This window comes from Phocoena sinus, chromosome 5 (assembly GCF_008692025.1).
Source record: "Phocoena sinus isolate mPhoSin1 chromosome 5, mPhoSin1.pri, whole genome shotgun sequence".
Lineage (NCBI taxonomy): Eukaryota > Metazoa > Chordata > Mammalia > Artiodactyla > Phocoenidae > Phocoena > Phocoena sinus.
The window spans coordinates 32,892,176-32,904,670 of NC_045767.1; the positions used below are offsets into that span (position 1 = coordinate 32,892,176).

Sequence of the window (12,495 nt, forward strand, 5' to 3'; positions counted from 1 at the left end):
ACCCAGCTACAAATTCACACTTTAGACCTACCTCAGCCCTTTTGGTGGAAAAGAAAGGAGTCACTCCCTAGCAACTGTTGACGGTATACCGCACTGTCCGTGCTGGTGTGTGCCAGGATCAGGTGTGAAAGCTGAGGAACTCATGTCTGAAGATTCTAGAGTGTGTTTAGAAAGAACAGCCTCCTCCCCTAGCTGTTAGCCATCAAGTTGTACTGCACAGCCTCGATTTCTCTGTGCACAGATGTTAGCGCACCAGAGAAGGAGAAATGCAACAAATTCCTAAGTGCTTGGGTTGCTTTGGAAGCCTTGGCTTTCTACTGCCGCTGAACATCTCCAGTCCCAGAGATTGCCTGGGACAGCCCTCATCTCTTGTCTCCGGCAAGGCTTCGTCGCCTTGCCCAGCGGTTGCCACTGGCGCCCCCAAGCGCCGCACACCCGCGCGCTCCAGCCCTTCTCTGAGCCTCTTTCCCACAGAAGCGAACCGGACCCTGGGAGCCTCGGGTCTCGCAGGAAAGGCTTCGCATGTAATTCCCAGAGGCTAAGGGGCAGAAAGCAGAACCTCCAAGACTCCCTTGCCGCCCCGTTCATTCCTGTCTGGGATTTCCTCTTTGCAAAGGGGGGAGTTGCCTGGGACAGTAAAGATGCCCGGTAGAACTGTGAGGTTCAAAGCTCAGAAGGTACTCAGGGGACCCCCATTGCTCCCAGCTCCTCAGAGACGTAGACAAACGCTGCTTGTGTGGTGGGGAGGGGGACTGGAGGGTGAAGAGGAGGAGACCAGAAAGTCCTAAACGCCTCTCAGAGGGAAAATAGGAGCATCTCTTTCCCCCTTCTCCGGTACTCTTCTTCCCAAAGTCCCATTTGGATCGGTTGGGCACTCCCTGGCCCACCAATACAGTACCAGTCTCACACATCCACTGGGAGGCACAGGCTAAAACCCAACTTGAGCACACACAGACCATTAATGCCCAGATGCTCACTTCTTTCAGTGTTCTATAGGGCTTTCCCAATGCTCCTCCAGGAGTCAGGGACTGGAGATGGGTTGGGGAGGGGTGCTGGCGGTCCCGAAGCGAGGTGACAGCTCGCCCCTCTCCACTTCCACATTTGCCATCCGTTTGTTTGCAAAGGTTCTTCCATCCTCGGGAGTGGCTGGTTGTCAGGAATAATCAGAACCCCGCCTGTTCCTCTGGGGGTGAATCCCATTTCCTCAACTGCTGTCCGGTGGAAGGGCAGTGGGAGGGGGCGAGGGAGAATCAGGCGGCGGGGAAGCCGCAGGGAAAAGCGAAGAGGGGGGCGGGAACGTGGGGGGTGATAGATACGTTTTCACTCTTTGTCACTATTGAATTGGGGGCGGAGGAAAAAAAAAAAAAACCATTGTGGGAAGCTATAAAAAGCAAAGGGGGCGGCGATGAGAAAGCAGACGCAGAGAGGGAGACCGCGTGGAGCGCAAGACAGTTCCCAGGGCATCGCGGCGTCCCTGGCAGCGCTTGGCTGTTGCAGGGCTGTGAGCCGGAGAACAACGCTTCGGGGCGCCTGTGCGTGCGCGCGTGCGGGACCTTGGTTGGCCTCAGACCTCAAGGGTCTTGTCCGGGGGCGGTTCCTGATCCCCCATATAGTGCCCGCTAACTTTGAAAAGGAGGACTTATGTCCTGCAAAGGTTGAGACATAAGGGGTAGGGAAGGAAAAGAGGAGAGAAAACGCAACTGAGGCCGAAGGAGAAGGAACTAATGTGGACCTCCTGAGCAGCTAGGAGGAGGACTGGACCGCGGAGAACCGGGCGGGACCTCGGAGGTGCGGGGCAAGGAGCAACGGAAGCGGTGCGGGCCGTGGCGCTCGGGCTTCTTGCACCTCGGGTCACGCCTCCTTGGCAAGAAGGCGCCTCGCCTTTGATTGCTTCCAGTTACTGCAGAACTTCCTGCCCTGGCGGAGAAGCAGGTCTTGCTTGGGTCGCGCTCCCTCCCGGTCTGAGGCGTGAGACTGAGTTCACACGGTGCTGGGCCCCCAAAGCCAAGTGGGGTTGGGGGAAACAGAGTCTGCGAGTCCCGGCGCCCCGCGCGTAGGGCCCCGTGTTGGGGTCCTCCCTCCCTCTGTACCCGCACCCTTGCGGGCTTTGCCCCTTCCCGGGGACCCCTCGCCAGGCGATGGCCGCGTTGATGCGGGGCAAGGACTCCTCCCGCTGCCTGCTTCTACTGGCCGCGGTGCTGATGGTGGAGAGCTCCCAGTTCGGCAGCTCGCGGGCCAAACTCAACTCCATCAAGTCCTCTCTGGGCGGGGAGACGCCAGCCCAGGCCGCCAATCGATCTGCGGGCACATACCAAGGACTGGCTTTCGGCGGCAGTAAGAAGGGCAAAAACCTGGGGCAGGTAGGAAAATACCCCCAATGCACTCCTCAGCCAGGAGAGGTAGGGACCGGCACTCTCGGACACTTCGTTTGTCTTTGCCCCCGAGTGCGCCCCCAGGTGTGGCGCGCAGGACGGCTGGGGAGGGGTTCGCAGATGCACGTCTGCACTGGCGGGGGTGGCTGGGTGACTGCGAGTGCTGGAGGGTGTGGAGCGGGCAGGGGAGGGTACTTTTTCATCTTTGCTTTGGGGATATGATGGGCATGTATGGAGATCTAGTGCGTACAGATGGGGCAAAGGGCCGGAATGGTCCTTCTCCACATTTAACACAGTGGATGTCGAGGATGATGTTAATAGCTAACACACAGCAACTATTATGTGTCAGGTACTGTTCTAAGCGTTTTACGTATGTTTAATCTTCACAACCCTATGAGCTAGGCGCTGTTACTATCCCTATCCTGCAAATGAACAAACTTAGGCACCGAGTAGAAGCTCTTTGCCCACGGCACACAGTTAGTGAAAGTGGCAGAGCGGGATTTGAATCCGGACAGTCTGAGTCCAATTTCTGGGCTCTTAACTGTCTCATTTCACAATCCGAAGAGGGAATTTACCGTTTTTCAGGTTCTCCTTCCTTCCCAGCCACTTTCTCATTTCCATGAAGTAAGGTCACATACAGAAAACGTCAATAAACGTGCATTTCTCACTCCTGGATATAAATCATCCCGGAGGAAACAAAATAACGAAGCGACAATGGCAGTATCATAGTTACAGGGGACCAGGGTGCCTGGGAAATAGCAAGGAAAACTCCCGAGGTTTATTTTCCAGAGGGAACTTTCCGCGAGCATCTTTGTTTCTCTGTCACACAGACAGATAGATTGACAGTCATGCAAACAGTTACACAAACAGACACAGAGAGACACGAGTGCGCACACTCTGCACCCATTGTGGCCAGCACACAGCGGCCAGGAGAGGGGGCCCTGCGGGCACTGGGAACCACTACAGCTCCCCCTTCCGCTCCTTTTTTGCGAAGCCAAAACCGAAAGCCAGTTTGCCAAGCAGCACGGGCACAGCCACAGCACAACTGTCAACCCGTAAAGGCGGCTCATTGCCCCACAGATCCTGGGTTTCCTTGTTTTATGAAAGGATCCTGCTGCAGCTGCTGTGCGCGCTCTCGGCGTCCTCCGCTGCCCCTGCCCCCAGCGTCCTCCACTGCCCCTGCCCCCAGCGCAGGCGGCAGAGCGAAGGCTGACAACCAAGGCTGTCCTGAATGGACAGCGAGGGAAGATTCTGCTCCGCTTGGCCCCCTAGTGCCCTCTCACGGGGAGAGTTTTGCTCGTTTTGCAGTTCCACAATGCTTCCTGGGCTTTGAAATGTCAAACATTTCAGCTATCCTCTCAAAGGAATACAAAGCCTGCAACCACAGTAATTTTTTTTTAAGTCTCAAGAGAAATAAACTATACATCTGCATACACACTACATGCATACATGTCCTGTGCATATTCTCACACGTGTACATACCTCCATACACACTTACAAGACCACTCTCATTCCGTTTTTCTCTTCCTTGGGAAACACCCTGCCATTTTCAATAGGAATGGACTTGTCTTAGAAGTCCATAATGTTATGGGTCAAAGATTAGAAAGAAAGGATGCTCTCAGTCCAAGTCATTAGATTTTTTTCTAATGCTACTGACTTCAAATTCAACCTTATCAGTTGCTGAAAAGAGCTGGGTTTAGTTTAGCCAAGAACAGAGGGATGGACCCAATAATCTTTGAGGTTCCTTTTGATTCTAATCCATGTACATTCTGTGAGTTTCTGCAAAGGGCTTTCTGTTTCTGTCACCATTGGGTAACACCTGATGTTCCTCAGTCAAATTATCAGTTATGTCAGCACTGCCGCTAGCCATAGGGTTACATGGGTTAGACTGTGAGATGCATCCCAGAACCTGACTTATCCTTTATGTTTTGGTAGCATATCTGTATAAAATATGTGTGCTTATTTTTCTCTCTCTCCAAATATCTGCTCCTTAAAGAGGTTGTGACTCTGTTTTGCATGTCTTCAAATTGAAGATTGATTGATTTTATAAATGAGTTGAATTTTTCTTTATTTTTTCTTTTTTGAGTTGAATGTCTTGTACGCTTTCCATAACTTAGTGGTCCTATGGAATATATTTCATTATATTCACTTAACTATAATACAGGATCCTTAAAATTTGACATTGGGTTTGTGAGAAAATTACAACTTATTAGAGACAGTGGTAGCATAGAATTGAAACATTAATTTGACTCACAGTAAGACAGCTGGAAAATAAAAGATTATCTTTTGTATATTCTAGCTTCTCACTTGTTTATTGGGTGATCGAAAATGTGTACTGTTATGAAGGAAGAAACAGAAAAAATCTTTCTTCTTTGAAGTAGAAAGAGGAATTGTTTGAGTATTTATGGGTCTCTTTATCTTCTTTCTTCCACTAGTTATGTGGTTACCAAAATTCTTAGTACTCTTATTTTCAATAATGGAATGGAAATTAGAAAGACTATTCAAAACGGAAGATGCCACATCCTTTTATGGAGAAAAACTTTAGAAGTAAAAGGTAGCTGAACTGCATTTTTATCCATCGTAACATGATTGATTGAGAAAATTTGTAAGTAAAATGCCAACTGATAAAACTAGCTAATTATGTAGTGTCATCCTTAGGCCTATTAAGTCTGGTTGTCTCCCTGTCCCCAATCTTTGATTGATGATAACGAATTGTATGCATTTCAGAGGTACAGGAACCAGGGACTGTAAGATGTAACTTCAAGTAGGCATGTCAGAAACTTAGTCTGTGGCCTCCTTTTCCTTAAGTGAAAATTGAATAACGGTCTATTTTTCCTGATTTACTTTCAGGATAGAGAATTAAAATAAAAATTTTATTGCGATTGCAGAAGAAATTACTCAAGAAATTTAATAATTCATTAACCTACTAAAGTGAAAATGAGACTAGATTGGCGCCAAGGTTTTCTTGATTCACTGTAGCTGATTTCATGTGAAGAAAACATTCTAATTAGTAGGAATTCTACTTGTCCTGTCAGCAAGGTGAATCACTCGTAAATCGCTTCTGGAGGAGTAGCCTTTGAATTTCAGAAAAGATTTAGAGGGCGCTCAAAGAAAATGAACTGTTCTCCAGGGGTGTTAAAATTCTCATTCTTAGGTTTGCTTTCAAAGACGCAGTTATGAGTTATGATTGGAAACTGACATCGAAAATTGAATTCATTCAGGTGAATCGATACAGAAGTAGCAAAAATTATTTTGCTGAATTATTCACATTAATGTTTTAATTTGACTTTCCTTTTGCATCTATTATTAATGTGTTTTAAAAGGTAGTGTGTGTATGTATATGTATATGGGATAAATTAGATTGTAGGACTCTTAGTAACATATATATCAATATTTATATATCGCAATTTCTAAAGAGACTTGCAAATTTTCTAAATCAAAAGTATTATTAAACAAAATATTCAATATCACGCGCTTAAATATATTCTGATTAAGTACACTGTTGTTCAACATCACCTCTGGAGCGTGAGGTGTCAGTTTTTACAGGCCACCTTAAAGACAGATTTTTAAAAAATAAAGCAATTTATAAAATCAATTTACCCTTGAAATTAACAGTGATTTTTCTTTTTTGAGAATGAAAAGCCTTTTGAATGTGTTTGTAATAGCTTCTTTTAGTCTTTACTCCTTACTTCGTCTTAGACTGGCAGATTAATTTGAACTCAATGCTGTATGATTTTGAAATATTTTTAAAAGTTATGAGGACAACTGTGGAAAATAATGATAGTTTAAAGGTAGATAAGCTTCCTGGCATGCGTCTCTAAAACGAAGGTGAAACTGGTAGTGTAAATTCAGATTCCATTATTTTCTGATATAATTTTGATGCTTGAAGGACCGTGGTTTGGATGAAGTTATGTTGTGAGAAAAGAACGCTTGACATACATTGAAACAGAAGCTTGAGGACGTTGGTTAGAGAACACTCATATTTGTATATTGCATTTTCTTTAATAAAAATGCTGTATCTATTTGCATGCACAAACACTCATAAATATGCTCATTGAAAAAACTATATACCCTATTTTCTGTAGGTGATTTCTTCACTTTCTAAAATTATCCATGGCTTTTTGTTTTTTTAAAACCCCAGTCCAACTTTCCCCTGCTAGAGGATAAATATTTGCTACCTCCTCTGGACATCAACGGACACTAAACATAATCAGGAAAGCAAATCAGTTTTTAAATTAAATTTTTCAAAATAAAAAAATATTTGAAATAATCAACACTACGCTACTTCTTTTCTTTCACTGTGGATAGTAGAGAATGGATGGTCGATACAAGTGAAGGTTACCTCGTGAATAGCAAGCAAAGTATTTTAATGATAATCTAAGTAGGGGCATCCATCATTTTATTTCTGTGCTAGAGGAGAGAGAGTAAAGGACAAGGTTACTTAAACTCACTCCAGCTGTGACTTTGACCCTACCACAGTCTTCCTTAGCGCTCCCCTCTGATACATATTCCTTCCTGGGATGTTTCAACTCTTACAATTTTTAAAGTAGAGAAAGCAACGTAATAGAAAGGTAACGTGTATTCTGTTCTAGGAGAATATTGCCGCTTCCTCTTCTTTTCCCTGCACAATCGTTTTGTGTACATTAAAATGATCTGTTAAATTATAGAGGCCTTTATCATACTCAATATACTTACTATTTTAGACTCAGTCTCTTCTGGCTGTTCATTCTTTGGTATTGATGTAACATTGAAATGAATTACAATCTTATTTCTGTCTGTGACTCCCTGAATGCCCTTTCAAGTCGTTTTATTTCATTATACCTCTAGTCACTTGTACTCATCCATGAAAAGGAGATAAAGCTGCTCCTAGTTAATTATTCAATCATTGAAAAGATTTATGCGATATTTATATTCCTCTTATTGAGTCATTTTTAAAAAAAATCTGAAGCAGCCCTCAAAACAAAATTAGTAAAAATTAATAGATAGATTTTTGTGTCGTGTAGGATTGCTTTAAGATTACATAGAAAGATTAAATATGGAACGTATAAGAAAAGTTTAGTATTACTATTTAAGGAAAGCAGAAGTTACTTGTTTTCTTTCTCTGTCCCCACTTGCTGGGAATGAGAGAACAACATATGTATCTCTAATTGTTGGGTTTTGTTTTTTTTTTTTTTTTTTAGGATAAATATAAACCATTCTCCCAAACACAGAGGTCAACTGATATAAAATATGGGAGATTTTTTTTGATAGGAACATCTGTCCACAGGAGGAAAGTCACCATCCAAATATTTTAAATTGTGGCTTCCCAATGAGTCTCTCACGCTAACAATTTTGGGTTATTGCCCACTTCTTTGGGTTCGAAACAAGGAAGGAAGGCCATGAATAACACCAACATCTAATCAGGGTCCTCAGGGAGAGTTCATCCCATAAATCCTTGTCTTAGTAATGGTAAGTTAAATCAGAAACCTTTAAGGCGGAAGGGGTTTCAATATCAGATATAAATTGCTGTATTTTAACTCAGTTTATGCAGCACTAAAAACAGAATTATTATATTCTAACTTTTATCCACAACCAATGAACCTGAATAAGAGACTGTATTTGTGGGATCTTAATACTAGCTTAGATTTATCTATGTGCTTCAAATAAATGTAGAAATAAAATCAGCAAAACACAAAAGTAGTACATATTTTAAAAAGTTACATATCTCTCTTCCATAGTTAGATAAAAGGGACAATTACGCATCAGATATCCTTTAAAATATATTACGGTGTCTAATTTAATTGGTTGATTCTACTTATGTATTATAATTTGGCACACACAATAGCTCAAATTTAAATATTTCATTATCATGCAACATTTTAACTGTCCCAACCTGTCTAAAGCAAACAAATTAAAATCAATGAATGAATAAGTGCACTAAGTGGCAAAACAAAGCATCACAGTTAGGGGGAGAGACTTCTTAAAGTGATGGATCCCTCCAAATATCTCCTAAAAAATGTTAGCTCTCCATATTATGCTTTACCATGTGGAATAATAATGTTCTTTCTTCCCAGGACTAGAAGAAAAGAGTGATTTTCAGATATTATTTCCTTAAACTGGCTTGCAAATAGTTATAGCACACATCAGATTATAGTAAGAGGTTCCATTTATTGATCATTTACTCTGTGCCAGGCACTGCTCCAAATGCTTCATTTGAATTAATTTTTTAATTCTCTCGGCAGCCTTTGGAGCAAGTCCTAACATCATCCTTATTTTTATAAATGATAAAGCAATAATTCTCCTGAGACACAGAGAGGTTATGCAATTTGTACAAGTCACACAGCAGTAAGTGGAGAAAGCCAGAATACGAACCTAAGCGATCTAGTGTCAGAGCCTGCATATTTAACTACGAGACCATGCGCTACAACATGCTGCAATATACAATATGGATACAATATCCATACAGTGTGGACTTAAGAGGAAACATGGACCTTTGTTTTATTCTTCCCTATTCTATTTTCTAATGACATGGATATAACGCTACGTTCATTAAAACCATAGCAAAACCCAAACCCTCTGTTGATGCCAGTTGCTACTCTGAGTAACCAAAGTATGACAGCAGTTCATGGGTACAAAGGCACGCACATAGTAGTACGCTAGTTTCGTCTCTGACTTTACTTGCCTCCCTGCTAGGGAGAATTCACTGTCAACAAGGAAAAAACACACACACACACACACCTCTCTTTCTTTCTCTTACTCTTTCCCATTAAATTATTGCGTTGCCCCAAATAGAAGGGAATGCTATTGCATAGATCCTATTTTTCTCTTTTTTTCTCATGGTAACCACCATAGAGTCCCCAGTACCCATCATCTTGCATCTAAGTGACGCCACGTGCCCACTGACATCAGCAAGTGGAGGCCTTCTCAATGGCTTCTCTCCAGTGGCTTGAAGTTGGTCTGGCTGGCATCCCTCACATTCTGATCAGACTGGGGGAAGCTGTCTAGGTTTAGAACCTGCTATGGCTTTCGTTTTTTCTTTACTTTTGACCCCTCCGAGCTGCCTTTCAGAGAATCAGTTGATCTGTAGCAGCACTGCAGCACTACAGCTTCCTAACAGAATTCCTAGGGGAATTTTTCCACATTTCAGCTGGCTAGCTTAATGTCTTTGGAAAAGCCACTTAACCTCTGGTCTTTTTTAAAAAATCTGTAAAATAGGATAACAGTAGCAGCCATAATAGTAACAATACTTATCTTACTGGGCAACAGGGAGGAAGAGGAAAGGGCACTTAGTCATTGAACTGATGTCATTATTACTATTACCATTACAGAAATAAGTAAGGTCACGTGCTCCTGCACGAAACAGAAAGTGGCTGCTTAATTTTCCCCACCAAGATGGGAAGGCGTAACTAAATGAATACATGTGATGTACATGAAGGAAACAAATGAACTCAGTTATACCCAGGCCAAGAATTGTAAAACAGAACAAAACAAGACAAAATAAACACACACACACACACGCACACACGCACACATATGCTATAATGTTTCTTGCACTGATTGTCAGAATTAAAAGGGATGGTAAGTCAGTGCTGTCTTGTAAAACTTAAGCAAAATAGCACATGATTGAAAATTGATGAAATTACACAGAAGCAAGGGTATAGCAGACATTAAAAATACAACCACAGTAAGGACAGGTCCTAAAAACTATGGCAATATTAGTTATTTAAACACGGGGACCAAAATAATTGAACAACATGTTATAGTCTGCTGCCAACAGCATTCATTTGATATTCTCCAAAGTAAGACAGCCTATGCCAAGGCAAGCTTCTTGACACTTTCCGCACAGTGCTTGGAGCCCAAAGGGCTTGCTGAGAATTTGGAAGACTTAGAACTCTCTTTGAGTGTCAGACTGTCCTGCTAAGAGGAGTCAGAAATTTGGAGCTCATTATTCTCGTTCCATTCCCTTTACTTGTTTATTTGTTTGTTTTGAGTTCTTTTTTCATGATTCAGATAATTTGGAAATATTTTAATAATGTTAAATTGAGAGTGAAAGTCATCTCACTGAAGTATGTGATAAAATTCTTTTAACATACTGGGTACAGACTATTTGCCATTAAGAGTTTCTATCTGGTAATGAACTAAAAAACTTGATTCAAGTGGGAGGACGGGGAAAATTGTCATTTAAAACCAACTGAAATGACAGCTCACATTCAAATAATAGTCTTCACTTGCTCATTGTAACTTCATCTTAACCATTTGGAATTTGGCACTGTGAACAAGCGCTGTGTTAATCTGTCACTTGAAAGCCAGTCTTTTTTCCAGTAACCATCCTCTGTACTCTGTTGTCTGTCTTTTATACCTAATATAGCCCCTTCCTTCTGTAATATTACATATTTTTCTTTTCCTCTCTGGTTTGTTCCTCTTTATTTCTTTCACTGATTCCTCCACAACCTTCTGCCCATAAACGTGGGCATTCCTTCACATTCTCTCCCCAGTCCTCTTTTCTTTCTGTTCCGTGTTCTTTTCTTTGCTGACATTATTTCCTTCTTTGAAATCATTTGTCACATATGCAGATGTTTGTGGTAAAAACTCCTGAGCACCCTTGCCTGCTCAACTGTTTTGAAGTCCTTTCAGAAACAAACAAAAAAATCTCCATATCAAAAATTAAACCGTTTACGGTTAACTACAAATTGTCACAAGTCAGGCAACCAAGTCTTTATGATTTCTCATTGCTATCAAAAAAGTCTGCTAAGAAGTGCCCCGGGTTAGACTAGTGCAGGCCATAGGAATCAAGTCTGATGGCCCCAACTTCTCATGCTCTTTTCCCTTTCATCACTTACTGAACATGGAATAGACCTGTGTAGATTCCTATCACGACAGGTGCTTTTGTTTCTTGAACTCTATTTATTTGAAAGCTTTGGAGGTAAAGGGCCTCCAGTTTTTTTTCTCTATGATGGACTTGTTACATCAACTAGTGTCTGATGAGAATATGCAAGTATCTATTATTTATGCTCATGAAATGTTACATATTATAATATGCAATACATATTTTAAGCAGTATATAATGTTTGTTTTTATAGCTTGAACTACGCACTAAAGAGTAATTTTTGGCTACTTGCTATTTTATAAATAATTACTAATTTCTAGTGTAAAACGCTTCCTTAATATTTATTTTCCACCTGATAGACTCTTAAAATTGCTTGCCTCTTTGATAATTGAATAAGAGGATTCTTCGTGTGCCTAATAATTATTAATCAAGATGGAGAGCTTTATAGAAAGAAACAAGAGAACCTTTTATCTACAAGTTTCAAGAACTTGTACAAGAGACTAAAGTGGGCATAGTTATTGCCGGGAGATACATTAGAAATCACCTAGTTTAACTCGCTCATTTTACATACGAGGGAACCAGTTTAGGAGATGGTCATGATCTGCCCAATGTACTACAAATAATGCCTGTGACAAAGGAACTTCTGCTGGAACTTGGATCTTCTGACTTCTAACACAAGCCTTTCAAATGATAACAAAGCTCTGTAGAAGAATTAAATTCAGTTGATTAAAAAACTGATGGGAGATAAATTATAGGTAGAGCTCTTTTATCAGCTCTAAATTTGTGTATGTCAAAATGTATTAGGAAAGAATACAATGTCATGATTCCAACGGTGTCAGTAGGATTTAAGCAAAATTAATGAAAGGATGTGGCTTTGACTTGCTTGCCTTTTCATTCATAATACCTTAATAAGCCTGGCTAAAGAGAGTCTGTACCAAAGAAATATATTTTACATTGGATCAAGTACACATACGTATACACATACACACACACACCCACTTGAAAAAAAAGTTTCAACAATAAATACTTTTAAGATGCAGTGAGCCTTTAAGTCCTTTCCTTCTATTCTACTCTGCACTATTCTCTTGTTCTGTTCTCTTTGCTCTCTCTCTTTTAAATACTGGTCATGACTTATAGAAATGACTGATCAAAACCTGTGGTTTGAAAAACCACTGACTCATTTGCTGCTGCCCTTACCCTGAGGGAACTCAGGGCATTATGCTCAGAGATTGGTAGTACTTGAGGAATCAGCCCCAGTGCGGGGAGATAGAAAGCAGAGGCAGGCGGGTTTTCATGGAGAGAAGCATCCACCATCTC

At 41.7% G+C, this 12,495-nt stretch overlaps 1 protein-coding gene across 1 annotated transcript in view; it reads left to right on the forward strand.

Moving 5' to 3' along the window:
• The first annotated feature begins 1,409 nt into the window (after positions 1 to 1,409).
• DKK2 (dickkopf WNT signaling pathway inhibitor 2) overlaps positions 1,410 to 12,495 on the forward strand; it is a 101,004-nt gene continuing 89,918 nt past the window's right edge. Inside the window, exon 1 of the mRNA XM_032633705.1 lies at positions 1,410 to 2,360. Within this exon, the coding sequence (XP_032489596.1) occupies positions 2,139 to 2,360 (222 nt within the window). The 5' untranslated portion in view covers positions 1,410 to 2,138. The remainder of the gene's footprint in view (positions 2,361 to 12,495) is intronic.